General features: G+C 44.8%; 1 protein-coding gene across 3 annotated transcripts in view; it reads right to left on the reverse strand.

Moving 5' to 3' along the window:
• The window catches only part of HBP1 (HMG-box transcription factor 1), a 61,240-nt gene extending 49,397 nt beyond the window's left edge, over positions 1-11,843 (reverse strand). The window contains exon 1 of one of the 3 annotated variants that reach the window (XM_075857273.1): positions 11,745-11,843. In XM_075857273.1, coding sequence (XP_075713388.1) covers positions 11,745-11,759 — 15 coding nt within the window. In that variant the 5' untranslated portion in view covers positions 11,760-11,843. Of the gene's footprint in view, positions 1-10,687; positions 10,951-11,642; positions 11,702-11,744 lie in introns of those variants that run through there. The other 2 variants (XM_075857274.1, XM_075857275.1) reach the window with 2 other exon arrangements.
• Positions 11,844-15,633: the final 3,790 nt, after the last annotated feature.

Genomic DNA, 15,633 nt, shown 5'->3' on the forward strand with positions numbered 1-15,633 from the left:
CAGTAAAGAGGAACTGGAGTCGGGTCTCCGATTCTAGAGATTGGTGGGGCTACAATTATAAGTGACAAACATTGAAGTGGATTTCCCAAGTGCAGTTAAAACCACTTTAAAAAAACCTGAATCCAAAACCCACATGCCTTTTTAGGGTATGTTCACACGACAGCGTCCGTAACGGCTGAAATTACGGGGATGTTTTCAGGAGAAAACATCCCCGTAATTTCAGCCGTAACGGCATGTGTAGGTGCTTGAACGCCGCGTAAATTACGGATGTAATTGGTGCTGCTTTTCATTGGAGTCAATGAATAACGGCTCCAATTACGCCCCAAGAAGTGGCAGGTCACTTCTTTGACGCGGGCGTCTATTTACGTGCCGTCATTTGACAGCGGCGCGTAAATATACGCCTCGTGTGAACAGACAAACGTCAGCCCATTGCTTTCAATGGGCAGATGTTTGTCAATGCTATTGAGGCACATTTTTCGGGCGTAATTCGGGGCAAAAACGCCCGAATTACGTCCGTAATTAGTGTGTGTGAACATACCCTTACAGCGATTTTGTGTTTTTTGATACAGTTGGTTTTTATTTAACCACAGCCGCATTAAAAAAATGCACCTTATGTTTCACATATCTTAGTGCCTGTTAGGCCTTATTTACACGAGCGTATTTAACGTCCACAATACGCACGTATCGCACGGACCTATATTAGTCAATGGGGCCGTTCAGACATTCCGTGATTTTTCACGCAGCGTATGTCCGCTGTGTAAAACTCACGACGTCCTATACTTGGCCGTATTTCGCAGTCAATGGGTGCGTGAAAATCACGCGCAGCACACAGAAGCACTTCCGTGTGTCGTGCGTGATTCACGCAACAGTAGATAAAGAAATGAAGGAAAAAATAAAAGCACTTCCTTAATTTCTTTTTCTAAACAGCAAAACCGCGTGTCACAAGGATGGCATATGCGTGAAAATCACGCAGCCACGCAGCAAACCCTGATAACACACGGAACTGCAACACGCGCAAAACAGCGTTTTTTGCGCGTGCAAAACGCACACGCTCGTGTGAATCCAGCCTTAATGTGGAACAAAAAGCAGTGAGCAGTTTATTTCTTCACCACTGCCACTACTGGTTTCTTCTCAAACGCTTCTGAGGGTAAAGGTGCGTTTAGATGAGACATTTTTCGTCGCAAATTGCAATGAGTTTTTTTACAGGTGAAACCGCACAGGCAAAACACGCATCAAAATCCGCTGCAAATTGCAGTAAAACCGCATGCAATTTCTCAGTGATTAATGATGCTTTTTTTTTTTTACCGCGCTAAATGAACTCTAACAGATCAATTTTCAGTAGACTGAGCGATGTTTGTGACCAAGCCTGGGTGTCAGCTAGGGTTCTATGGTGATCTACATTTGGATCACTTTAAGGGCGGATTTACACGAGCGTGTGCGTGCCATTTTTTACTTCAATGGAGCAGCGCAGAAATATAGGACATGTCGTGCGTTTCACACAGTGGACACACGCTGCGTGAAAATCACGGACTGTCTGCACGGCTCCATAGGCTAACATAGGTCCGTGCGACGCGCGTGAAAAGCACGCGCGTTGCACGGACGTATTACACGCTCGTGTAAATCCTCCCTAACCGCGTAAAGCTCGAATCACACATGTCGTATTTGTGGCAGTTTGAGTCAAACACGCTAGTGGATACAAAAAAGGAAACATCAGTAGATCCTTTGTACTTTTTCTTCTTTTTGAATCTACTGTGTTTCCCACAAAAACTGCTTGTGCGATTCCAGCCTTAAGGCCCTGTTCACACGGAGTATTTTGCAGGCAGAAAAAAAATCTGACTCAAAATCCCTTTAGGAATTCTGAGGCAGATTTTAGCCTGCCTGCACTTTCTGGCTGCGCGTTTCGTGGCTTTCTTCACCCGCGGCCATTGAACGCTGCAGGCAAAAAAACACAGCGAAACACGCATTATCTGCCTTCCATCAATTTCAATGGGTGGGGGTCAGAGACGAAGGGGCTGAAAGCCGCTTGGGAAAAAAATGGCTCCACCTCCCATTGAAATCAATGGGACGTGGTTTCAGAAGTTTTTTTTGGCAGTTCCCGCATCAGAATCAGCGCCAAAAAACTGTGTGAACTGGGTCTGAGGAGCCGTTCACATATGTCCGGTGTCCGCTTCAGTATACCTCTGGCATGTGGAAAAAAAGCCAGAGGCAAACTGATGCTAGAACGAATCCCATAGTTTATATGGGATCTGTTCTGACACGGAGGACATCAGTTGTGGCGCCGGACCTCGCTGGGAGCCGGATCTAAAAGAGTGACCTGCAGCGTTTTTGGTTCCAGCTCCCAGGGAGGTCCGGCGCTGTATCCTATCTATTTTAATGGTGGCCGGATGAACGCCGGGTGCTGCGCATCCACCTTCCGGCAGCACCCTGCAGGAATGTGGATGTGAGCTAGGAGCGGAATCCCCGGTCATAGCATTACCAGGGATTCCGCTCCAGGCAGAGACCCTGACTACTACCCTCCCACCTAGGGCTGGCCTTAGGGGTGTGCGACCTGTGCCATTGCACATGGCGCATCACCCCAGCTGGTAGAAGGGGGCACTGCACTGGCTCCCTTCCCCTGATTGTTTCAGAAGCGCCCGGGCCTGGCGACTCAGCATTCGCCTTTCCGCCCGGCCGCTTCTTCACTCAGTGGAGTCGCTGCCGCTGTAGCAGCCATAGCGGTTGCTAGCGGCGACACCAGGCATGAGGGCGTTCGTCGGGACGGGGGACGGGACCCCACATGGCCCGCGGCGCCACTAGCAGCCGCTGCAGCTCCTACAGCAGTAGCGATGCCACTATAGCAGAGCAGGCAGGTATCTCCCTGCTCTGCTATCTACTAGTGCCACTGTAGCTCCCTGAAGCAGCGGAATCCCCTGGAGCTCTGCTTGATGTCTCTGTCCATATATGGACAGTGACATCAGGGGAAACTCCTGAAGCGGAATCCCCGTCCACAGCGTTACCGACTCTGTGACCGGGGGTTCCACTCCAAGATAAGCCAGTGACGTCACGGTCCATAAATGGACACAGACGACAGGGGCAACGCTGTGTACGGGGATTCGCTTCAGGAGTTGCCCCAGATGTCACTGTCTATATATGGACAGAGACATGAAGGGGAGCACTCCAGGAGCGGAATCCCCAGCCAAAGGGGCATTTCACTCCTTCAGGGAGCTACAGGCTATCTGCAGGAAGGGGGAGGGGGTGCTATCTACATGGGCACTACCTTCAAGGGGGCTGTGCGCGGCGCTACCTACAGAGGGGGGGGGCTGTGCGCTGCGCACGGGGGGGCTGTGCGCGGCGCTACCTACGGGGTGGGGGCTGTGCGCGGCGCTACCTACGGGGGGGGGGGCTGTGCGCGGCGCTACCTACGGGGGGGGGGCTGTGCGCGGCGCTACCTACGGGGGGGGGCTGTGCGCGACGCTACCTACGGGGGGGGCTGTGCGCGACGCTACCTACGGGGGGGGGGCTGTGCGCGACGCTACCTACGGGGGGGGGGCTGTGCGCGGCGCTACCTACGGGGGGGGGCTGTGCGCGGCGCTACCTACGGGGGGGGGCTGTGCGCGGCGCTACCTACGGGGGGGGGCTGTGCGCGGCGCTACCTACGGGGGGGGCTGTGCGCGGCGCTACCTACGGGGGGGGGGGCTGTGCGCGGCGCTACCTACGGGGGGGGGGGGCTGTGCGCAGCGCTACCTACGGGGGGGGGCTGTGCGCAGCGCTACCTACGGGGGGGGGGGGCTGGACGAGTCTGGGTTTGGTGAATGCCCAGTGAATGTTACCTACCTGACTGCATTGTGCCAACTGTAAAGTTTGGTGGAGGAGGGATAATGCTATGGGGGTGTTTTTCTGGGGTTAGTCTAGGCACCTTAGTTCCAGTGAAGGGTAATCTTAATGCTTCAGAATACCAAGACATTTTGGACAATTGTATGTTTCCTACTTTGTGGGAACAGTTTGGGGAAGGCCCTTTTCTATTCCATCATGACTGTGTCCCAGTGTACACAGCGAGGCTCATATTGGCATGGTTGGGTGAGTTTGGTGTGGAAGAACTTGACTGACCGGCACAGAGCAGCGACCTCAACCCCATCAAACACCTTGGGGATGAACTAGAATGGAGATTGTATGCCAAGCCCTCTCATCCAACCTCTCAAATGTTCTTCTAAAGGATTAGGCAAAAATTCCAACAGAATAATACTTAAAAATCTTGTAGAAAGCCTTCCCAGAAGAGTGGAAGCCGTTTTAGCTGCAAAGAGGGGGGGACCAACTCTATGTTAATGCCCATGGACTTAGCTTTGGATGTCATAAAAGCTCCTGTAGGTGTTATTCGTAGGTGTTCCAATGCTTTTTGTCCATATACAGAAGCTGCAAAACATCTGTGTGTGAATCAATCACTCTGCTTCCCTCTCCACAGACTTCTATAAGAAGTAACCTGATCACTCAATTTTATATTAAAAAAACAAAACAGAAAATCAGCAAGTGAACAGGGTATGTTAAAACGGCAAACTAAAGATGGGCGTAAAACACGGAGCTGTTTTCAGGGGAATTTTCAGACGTTTTTGGAGCAGTTTTTCTTCTAAGACAATGAAAAACTGCTCCAAAAACGGCTCAAGTAGTGACATGCACTTCCTTTTACGGGGCGTTTTTTTTTTTTACACGCCGTTTTTAGACAGCCGAGTAAAAAAAAAAATATCCCGTCGGAATGAAACGCCGTTTTTCCCATTGAAATCAATAGGCAGATGTTTAGAGGAGTTCAGTCTCCGTATTTTTGAGAGTTTTTCCACGGTGATTACACCGTGTGAACATATCCTTAGGAAGGGGTGAGGGTTGTATTACAAACTTTCTTATATTTGCTTGTACTATTGATTTACGCAGAGCATGTTAGAAAAAAAAAAAATAGTGTCCATTTAACCATGTACAGGGCAGCCGTTAAGTGAAAGTATGGACCAGGGACACTGGCTCAGCTCGCTACATATTTAGCGGGTGCCGGCTGTGTTACACAGCAAGACACCTCACTGCAACGGGTGGAATCAAAGATCAATTTGATGTCGCTCGTTTAACTCCTTAAATGATGTGGTCAATTGCAACTGCAGCATTTAAATAATTAGAATCAGGGGGGCAGCCCCCTCCCAAGTGCCATTGGCCCCCGCCATGTGAACGCGGAGTGCCGATGGTAGTCATGGCAGGTCTGCCATCTTTGTACTCATTTGAAGCTCTGCCTCTTGCAGGGCTTTAAAGGAGACTGTCCGTATAGCGATATACTGCAATACAATAGTATTGCAGTACATGATGCAAGCGATCCAACGATCTCTGGTTCAAGTCTAATAAAAAAAAAAAAAGTAAAAAACTGTTTAAGTCTTTTATAACGTTCAAAACAAAAAAAACAAATATATATATAGTATTAATAGTTAACAAAAAATAAACAAACCCTTTTCCCATTCTTCCCCTAAAGTAATGTTAAAAAAAGTTAATATACCTAGTATCGCCGCTTCTGTAAAAGCCAGAACTATCACAATATAATATTGTTTAGCCCGCTAATAAAAACACTAAAATATATAAAAACACCCAAACTGCTGTTTTTTGGTCACCTTAGCTCTCCCAAAAAAAAAAGTGATCAAAAAGTCGCATGTACCCCAAAATGTTATCAAGGAAAAACTACAGCTCACCCTGCAAAAAATAAGCACTCACGCCGCTCAATAGACTGAAAAATAAAAATCATGGCTCTCAGAAAATGACACAAATGTACTTATTTTTTAGCAAATTTTTATTTATTTTTTTAAATAAAAGTGGTAAAAACAAACAAAAAATATATATATGGGATCGCCGTAATCGTATCAACCAGTAGAATAAGGTGAACAACTAGTTTATCGCCTCATGAATGCCGTAAAACCCCCAAAAATACCTGCCGCAATCGCTGATTTTTCCCATAATTTCACCCCACTATTCTTTTTTTTCTGTTTCCCAGTACAATATGCAGTACAATAAATGGCGCCATGAAAAGCTACAACTTGTCCCGCAAAACACAAGCCCTCAAACGACTACATTGACAGAAAAAAAATAATTATATAGTTATGGCTTTTGGAAGACGGGGAGGAAAAAAACAAAAATGTAAAAAATGAAGATTGGCAATGTCCTTATGGGTTTAATGACCAAAGGCAATTTTGGTCTCCAGGACCAGTACCACATTAAAATATTTTTGCAATGCATGAGCGGCAGGGAGCAAAACCCAGTTTCTAGGGCTGACCGTATTTAGTCTAACCCTGGATCAGGAATGCCAATTATGTATGGGGTTTTTTTTTGTGACTTCAAACTAACTTTAAAAAAAAATTATGCAAAGAGCCTGTTAGGGAATACCTTACAGGAATTATTTGACAGTCCTGGGGTACCTTAAAGAGGCTCTGTCACCACATTATAAGTGCCCTGTCTCCTACATAAGGAGATTGGCGCTATAACGTAGGTGACAGCAGTGCTTTTTATTTAGTAAAACGATCTATTTTCACCACTTTATTAGCGATTTTAGCTTTATGCTAATGAGTTGCTTAATGCCCAAGTGGGCGTTGTACAGAGGAGTGTATGACACTGACCAATCAGCGCATACACTCCTCTCCATTCATTTACACAGCGCATAGGGATCCTGTTAGATCAGTATGTGCTGTCTTATACTAACACATTAACAATACTGAAGTGTTTAGACAGTGACTAGACATTCCACGGGATGTCTATTCACAATCTCTGCACTTCTTTACTCTGTGTGGTAGTTACAGCAGAGGAAGCGTAATCCCGCGAGATTATGCAGTAAATGACAGGTTACAGCGAGATTACGCTTTGCTCTGCTGTAACTACCACAGACAGAGTAACGAAGTGCAGAGATTGTGAATAGACATCCTGTGGAATGTCTATTCACTGTCTAAACACTTCAGTATTGTTAATGTGTTAGTATAAGAGAGCACATAAGGATCTAACAGGATCCCTATGCGCTGAGTAAGTGAATGGAAAGGAGTGCATGATGCTGATTGGTCAGCATCATACACTCCTCTGTACAACACCCACTTGGTCTAAAGTGAAAATACACCCACTTGGGCATTAAGCAACTCATTAGCATAAATCGAAAATCGCTAATAAAGTGGTGAAAATAGATGGTTCTTTTTAAATAAAAAGCACTGCTGTCACCTACGTTATAGCGCTGATCTCCTTATGTAGGAGATAGGGCACTTATAATGTGGTGACAGAGCTTCTTTAAGTCTGCCGTACAGTAGAGATTTTGGATAATCAAAAATACTGATTTAAACTATTTTCTGTTGACCTTGTTGAGTGAAGTTTTGTAAAAACATTTGAAATCAACCCCAAAAAGGAAAGATCTGCATCAGATCAATAGGAGCCCAGACTAGGCCACAGATCAAGGCAGAGATTGAAAAGTGATTTGTTGTTTTAGCTTATGCCGTTGTCATCCAGAATAAAAACCTTCACAGATCAACCCTGAACAAGTATTCAGAAAAAGGGCCATCTGAAGTGTCAGTATACAACCATCAGCTCTGATGATTGCAATTTAGGGGAGGACAGGGGTGAAATGCCACACTTGGGAGTGATCAGAGCTTTCACTGATAGCAGCAATTACAATGGGAGCCCTGCTTTCAATCACAACCGTGTGAGCGATCACCCTGACAGAATTATACATCATAGTGCCCTAGGCCAGGCAGACCATGTGCAAGATGTTTGGCACAATACACAAAAGAGAAATGGGGCTTTGTTTTCCTTCAGAATATTTATTTCATTTTGTGTCATTCTGATAGCGATTACTTATTATCACATAAATGTAACATTATGTTACTACTCATTTCCAAAAAAACACGTAAGTTACCACTACATTTTATTATGGGTAAAACGCATAAAAGTCATTTTATTTATTTTTTATCAACAAACACCAGTAAGGCTATGTTGCCATCTGCGTTGAAAATCTCCATTAAGAGCCTCGGTCGCAGATCAGGTAAAAAAAAAAAGCCGGAAAACGATGGACACTATGACAGCAACCCACTGGAGCCCATTAAAGGCATTGGGTTCCATCGTGCGCCGTTGGTGTAGTCATGTGACGGATCTGGCGCGTTGGTTTTGCTTTTCTGTTCCTATGACGGAGATGTGAAACCAGCCTAAATATGGAGTTAACATTTGTATTCAGCCATTAGATATAGAACAGTATTCCAAAGGGGACAAGCCATTACAGTGTTTACCCATTTGCCCAGGCTCCTGAATGGCTGCTGTGCTTAGCTTTGCGGTTGCAGTAGATCCCGGATGTGACATTTACAAATATGAAAGAAAAGCAAGATAACTAAAAACAGGCTGAATATATCTGTAAACTACTCGATAGGAGGCGATATTCAACATGGCTTTTGTTGTTGGGTCCCATGCACACGAACGTGCTTTTGCACCCGCAATTCCCCCGAAAATCCACGGGAGAATTGCGGCCCCATTCATTCCTATGGGGTCATGCACACAACCGTGCATGGCCCTGGACCGCAGAAAGAACGGACATGTCTTATTCGGCCGTGTTCTGCGTTCCAGGCCCATTGAAAATAATGGCCGCAGCCATGTGCATGGCCCGCAATTTGCGGGCAGCTCGCGGCTGACAGTCCGCTGCCGGCCGACCTGAAAACCACAGTCGTGCACATGGCTACGGTCGTGTGCATGAGGCCTTAGTTATTTAAATAAAACTACTTACTTCTACGTGGATGATTGTCTCCATGTAAGGAAAAAAAAAGAAAAAAATTGAGGGTGCACGTTTTCAATGAAGGTTTTTCAAACACCCCACATCTTTTTGCCCATCCCTCAACTCTCCAATTCATTAGCATTAGAAGTGTTTTGCAATAGTGGGTCACAATGTGCCATACATTAGACACGTGGTTCTTTTCTGGTTTCCCACTCACCAGATGTAGGACCCATCAGTGACAACCTGTACAGGGTGCTGGATCACGTAATCACAGCCAGAACTCTCTCATTGTTGCTCTGATTCACTCTCGTCTTGACTACTGTAACACATTACTAATTGGCCTTCCACTCACTAAACTCTTCCCTCTCCAACCTATCCTCAATGCAGCAGTCAAGCTAATCTATCTGTCCAACCGTTACACCAATGCCTCTACCCTGTGCCAGTCACTACACGGATTGCCCAATCCCTTTAGATTACAATTTAAATTTATTACTCTCACCCACAAAGCTCTCCACCGTGCCGCAGGTCCTTTCATCTCTGTCTACCACCCTACCCATGCTCTACAGTCTGCCAATGTCCTTAGACTAACATCCTCAATAATCCAAACCACCGACTCACGTCTGCTATGGAATGCACTACCCCAATCAGATTAACTCCCAACATCCAGAGTTGTTTGCCCTAAAAAAAACAACATTTTTAGACAGGCCTATCACATTGTCTAATCGGACTCCTTTCCTTTACTCTCGACCCCCAAATACATTAGTCCTCAGCACCTGACCCCTTTATTCAACTGTATCCCCCACACCTTTTGCACCAAAATGCATTTCACATCTGTGCGTACCCGGATACTGGCTGGAGCCGGTCTCATGCAGCTTTACGTGTACTACCCCATGTGTATAAAAGATGGGCAGACCATTGTACTAAGCTTGCACTTTTTACACCCCAGCTTAGTCAGGCAGGAGTGGAATCCAACCGCTTCTTTCAAGCCAGTGGTTAAAATAACAGCTGGTTCGCGGAACCAGGGAGAAGTGGAACCCCGACCCGATCCCCCTGCAGTCAATTGTAACCGCATCCTTAGGACGCAGATACATTTGAGAAGTGACTAGCGCTTGAGAGGCAAGGGAACGATCATTATCTGACCTGCTGTTCCACACTATGCCAGTGATGCGGGCAGGGCGATCACATCGTGCCTGGTCATAAGAGATCAGGCCTGCATTGCTGGAGGACAGTGGGCACTATGTGGGGCACCATCTACAGGGCGTTATCATTTTTAAACCTCCATGTGCTTCACATTAGCAGTAAATAACCCAATCCTGTACCTCACATTAACACAATGTAGTCCATTATGACTGGGGGACTAGAATTATAGTAAGTGATCCCATCAACTACCTTACAGTTATAACGGGCAACATTGTGTTAACGTGTGAGGTACAGGATTGGGTTATTTACTGCTAATGTGAAGCACATGGAGGTTTAAAAATGACACCACTGTGTGCTGGATATCAGGAAATGGAAGGACTTTATATTTTGGGGCTTTTTTGTTTTTTTTTATTGTTGGCACGGTATAATTCAGGAATAGAGAATCATGCTTAGTGTGTATATATATATATTTCTCTATCGGTAGCGAACTCCAAATTCTGGCACGATGACTACCCTACTCTACCCTCTGCGGAATAGGTTGGCGCTGTATAAATAAAGATGATATATCTACTAAGCATGCCGCCCCGCTCTAGTCAGTGGCCTGGATCTGAAACGTGGCATCCAGCATCAGGCTGAAACTACTGATGTGCCCCAAAACAAGAAGAAGTCTATGAAAAAAAAAAGGCGAACACTCGAAATAGTAAAAAGGTAAAAAAAAAATAAAAAAAAATAATACGTTTAGATTGCACTGGAATGGATTTACGTATAGAACCTTTAACATTGCATCATAATGGACGAAGAACTGCAAACCAATCCACAAACCTCAAACAAACATGGGGCTTTACCACACAGCAGCAGACAACAAGCTGCGGGGATTGTATGAAGATATTTACTTCAGCACAACAGCAATGGGGCCCGTAGGAGATTACAGTATGATGAACCCTGCCTGTTCTGAAGGGCCCCTTCTCTGTACAGGACACTAGTAAGGGAGTCGCCATACGAGCAGTGATCCAGGGTGAGGGCTCTGAGGGGGCAGAGAAATAAAAGGAAAATCAGGAAACCAGAAACCCCACCGAGAAGGGGGGGGGGGCTCCTCATCACGTGACCGCCCTGTTTATAACCCGGCCGCGCATGCGTAGGTCTCCTCCATTCATTCACTGCGCTCTACGCATGAATCAGCGCCAATATAGATCTACCTACGTCAACAAGATAATGGAGTTAGTAAACGGGACAAACTCATTGTGTCGGGGACGTATTTACCTTATAAAACTAGTTTTAATAAATCCGAGTTATCAGTTACATAAGTGAAACCTTCTACGGACCTAGAAAACTAAAACGAGCGCCCCCTATAGTGTAGTTTTTATTCCGATTCCAGACTAAAGGCCATTGAAAGGCCGATAAAAGGGACGGTTATGATAAAAATAACTTCATCAGGGCTGTCCCGGAGATATGGACGTGTGGCTATAAATATACTCCGGTAGCGGACAGCCGGGTTGGACGAGGTGCAACAGTTGGGGAAGCGCATAGGCTCGGGGTATGAATGAGCCACAAGATGACAACAGCTGTGAGGAGAACCCAGAAGATTCGTCGTGTGGAATAACGTCCGGACATGTCAGGGCTCGCCACCCGCTGTACATGGAGCTAAACCAGGGAGCCCGGCCTGACACTGTCCGGAAATGAATGAACTTTTCCGAACTGAGTCAACAACACCGACAAAAACAATGAACGTCACAAGCTGCGTCTAACAGCGTCCACCGACCGCCATCCACCCTGTCACCTCGCACTATCCCCGGCAGCCTGGGCAGCTCAGCCCGCCATTCCTGGTCCGTGTCACGTCATTCACTCTACTTGTCAACACAAACTTTCTTTATCTACTTACCAAACCCGTCGCCATTACCTAATCGCTACCCCCATAAAATGCCTGAGGGGGCAGGAGTTACAAGAGAACGCGAACTCCTATTGGCCGCACGGTATATCTGTCAAACAAAAAGCACTTTTTATTGGTGAAAAGTTATGCCTGTCAGCTATTGGCTACCACTGTAGAACAGAAGACGTTACTTTATTGGCCGGGTGGCATGACAATCAGTTTGATTCTTGTCATCGGATTGGCCGGCTTTGGAATGTTGTGTCAATTTTGATCGTAGTTTCTGGGCTCTTGTGCTCATGGGAAATGTAGTTTGTTTGTCGTCCTACATATATGTTTATGATGGCAATCAACTACCTGTTCCATAATGCATAGCGGGCTAGGTTACTGATTGTAAACAAGAGTCACTGGGACACGTGTATCAGATTGTGCTTGTTATGATTCTAAGAATGAGCTGAAAGAGGGCGCTGGTTGTACATTTCTTCATATTTTCCACTGTCGAGTGAGAAAATAACAGCTGTTATGGTTTATTGCAATGATTGTTTAGATATGTCCACATTTATATCTAGAGCGATAAAGTAGACATAAACGGTATACCTAGATAGATAGATATTAAATTACAACAGAAAAAATGACCGGCCACTAACCTGACAATGGCTAAAACTTCATTCATTATATAATCTGACACTACTTAGAGGGTTCACCAGGATAAGGCTATATTCACACGACAGGGGGAAAAAATGGCCATTGAAAACTGATCAACTGTCCGTTTTTTACGGCTGTTTTGCATCAGTGTGTCTCCAAATTTACATCCATTTCCAGTCCGTCTGTCCGTTTTTAACCCCTTGAGTACCCAGCTCATTTTGGCCTTGAGGACCAGACCCATTTTTTCAAATCTGACATGTGTCACTTTATGTGGTAATAGCTTGGGAATGCTTTTGCCTATACAAGCGATTCTGATATTTTCTCGTGACATATTGTACTTTGTTAGTGAAAAAATTTGATCGATAAATTCATTGCTTATTTGTGAAAAACACGAAAATGTAGAGAAAATTTGAAGAAATTATGATTTTTCCAATTTTAAATGTATCTGCTTGTAAAACAGATTGTAATACCACACAAAATAGTTACTGGTTTACATTTCCTATATGTCTACTTTATGTTTGCATCGTTTTTTTTTAACATCCTTTTATTTTTCTAGGACGTTACAAGGCTTAGAACTTTAGCAGCAATTTCTCACATTTTTAAGAAAATTTCAAAAAGCTATTTTTTTCAGGGACGAGTTCAGTTCTGAAGTGGTTTTGAGGGCCTTATATATTAGAAACCCCCATAAAACACCCCATTTTGAAAACTGCCCCCCTCAAAGTATCCAAAACAGCATTTAGAAAGTGTTTCAACCCTTTAGGCGTTTTACAGGAATTGAAGGAATGTAGAGCTGAAATTTTCAAATTTAATTTTTTTTTTACAAAATTCATATGGAATACATTTTTTTCTGTACCACAGAAGGTTTTACCTGAGAAACGCAACTCAATATTTATTGCCCAGGTTCTGCAGTTTTTAGAAATATCCCACATGTGGCCCTAGTGTGATGCTGGACTGAAACACCGGCCTCAGAAGCAAAGGAGCACCTAGTGGATTTTGGGGCCTCCTTTTTTCAGAATATATTTTAGGCACCATGTCAGGTTTGAAGAGGTCTTGTGGTGCCAAAACAGTGGAAACCTGCAAAAGTGACCCCATTTTTTTAAACTACACCCTCAGGGAATTTATATAGGGGTATAGTTAGTATTTTGACCCCACAGGTATTTTGCTATATTTATTGGAGTTAGTCTGTGAAAATGAAAATCTACTTTTTTTCTGGAAAAACGTAAAAATTTCTAATTTTTGCAAGAAATAAAGGAGAAAAAGCACCCCCACATTTGTAAAGCAATTTCTCCCAATTACGGAAATACCCCATATGTGGTAATAAACTGCTGTTTGGACCCACAGCAGAGCTCAGAATGGAAGGAGTGCCATTTGGATTTTGGAGCTCTGATTTTAATGGAATGGTTTTCGGTGCCGTGTCACGTTTGCAACGCCCTGGAGGGACCTAAACAGTGGAAACCCCCCAAAAGTGACCCCATTTTGGAAACTATACCCCTCAAGGAATTTTTCTAGTGGTATAGTTAGCATTTTGACCCCACAGGTTTTTTTGCTGAATTTATTGGAATTAGTCTGTGAAGAAGAAAAGAGACTTTTTTTTTGAAAAAAAACCTGCATTTTCTAATTTTTATAAGGAATAAAGGAGAAAAAGCACCTCAACATTTGTAAAGCAATTTCTCCTGATTACGGTAATACCCCATATGTGGTAATAAACTGCTGTTTGGACCCACGGCAGGGCTCAGAAGGGACGGCGCACTGTTTGGATTTTGCAGCTCAGATTTTGCTGAATGGGTTTCTGGGGGCCATGTCGCATTTGCAGAGCCCCTGAAGTACCAATACAGTAGAAATTCCCCAGGTGTGATCCCAATTTGGAGACTATACCTCTGAAAGAATTAAATTAGAGGTGTAGTGAGCATTTTGAGCCCTCAGGTGTTTTATAGATTTTATTAGAATTGGTCCGTGAAAATGAATTTTTTTTTTTTTTCCAATAACATGTAAATTTAGCTTATAATTTTTCATTTCCACAAGGAATACAGGAGAAAAGACACCCCAAAATGTGTTACACAATTTCTCCTGAGTAGGGAAATACCCCATATGTGGTTGTAAACGGCTATTTGGATATACGGCAAGGGTCTAAACGGAAAAAGCGCAATTTCGTTTCTGGAGTGGAGATTTTACAAAATTTGTTTTTGACGCCATGTTGCATTGCGCTGAGGTACCAGTACAGTGAAAACTCCAGAGAAGTGACCCCATTTAGGAAACTACACCCCTCAAGGAATTCATCTAGAAGTGTAGTGAGCATTTTGACCCCCAAAGGTTTTGCAAAAATTAATGCACAGTGGATGTTGCAGATTGAAAATTGCCATTTTCCACAGATATGCTATTTCAGTGCCCAATGCGTTGGGCCCAGCTTGTAGCACTGGAGACATACGGCCCCATAAATTGTTAAGCGGTTCTCCAGAGTACGGTAATACCCCATAAACTGCTGTTTGGGCACACTGCCAGGCCCAGAAGGAGCGCCATTTGGCTTTTGGAGCGCAGATTTTGCTTGGTAGTAGTTTTGTTTAGTGTTTTACTGGTGTTTCAGTTTATAATGTGGGGGCATATGTAAGCTGGGCGGAGTACATCAGGGTATATGTAAGCTGCGCGGAGTACATCAGGGTATATGTAAGCTGTGCAGAGTACATCAGGGTATATGTAAGCTGTGCGGAGTGCATCAGGGTATATGTAAGCTGCGCGGAGTACATCAGGGTACAGTGGCGGACACAGACTGCAAAAGGCCCCTGTGCAGATAATGTGCCAGGGCCCCCCCGCCCCCCCCCCAATACCGACAAAGTTACCTAAACATATATATGCATATAAAAATAAACCTTACTAATAAAAATTATGAAGGAAGATTTATATTGTACATTTTATTACCAGTTTAGAACACAAGTAACACATTTTTTTCCGGGTTAAATTCTTATCTAAACTAAGTCCCTAAATGTGGGCAAAGAAAATGAAAAACCTATACTCACCTCCTCCGGCGCCTCCGTTCCCCCTCCGCAGCCCCTATCCCTTTCTGTGTTTACAAAGCTGCTGTGGTGACGCGCGGTCGATGGCACATGACCGCTGCAGCCAATCAATGCCCTCAACAGCGATTTGCTGTGGAACTACTGTCCTCAGCAGCACACCAATGAGGAGTTATTGGCAGCAGCGGTCACGTGCCATCGGCAGCGCGTCACCAGTGCAGCCTTGTACACTTGTAACACAGACCGAGACAGGA

This window comes from Rhinoderma darwinii, chromosome 3, assembly GCF_050947455.1.
Source record: "Rhinoderma darwinii isolate aRhiDar2 chromosome 3, aRhiDar2.hap1, whole genome shotgun sequence".
Taxonomy (NCBI): Eukaryota; Metazoa; Chordata; class Amphibia; order Anura; family Rhinodermatidae; genus Rhinoderma; species Rhinoderma darwinii.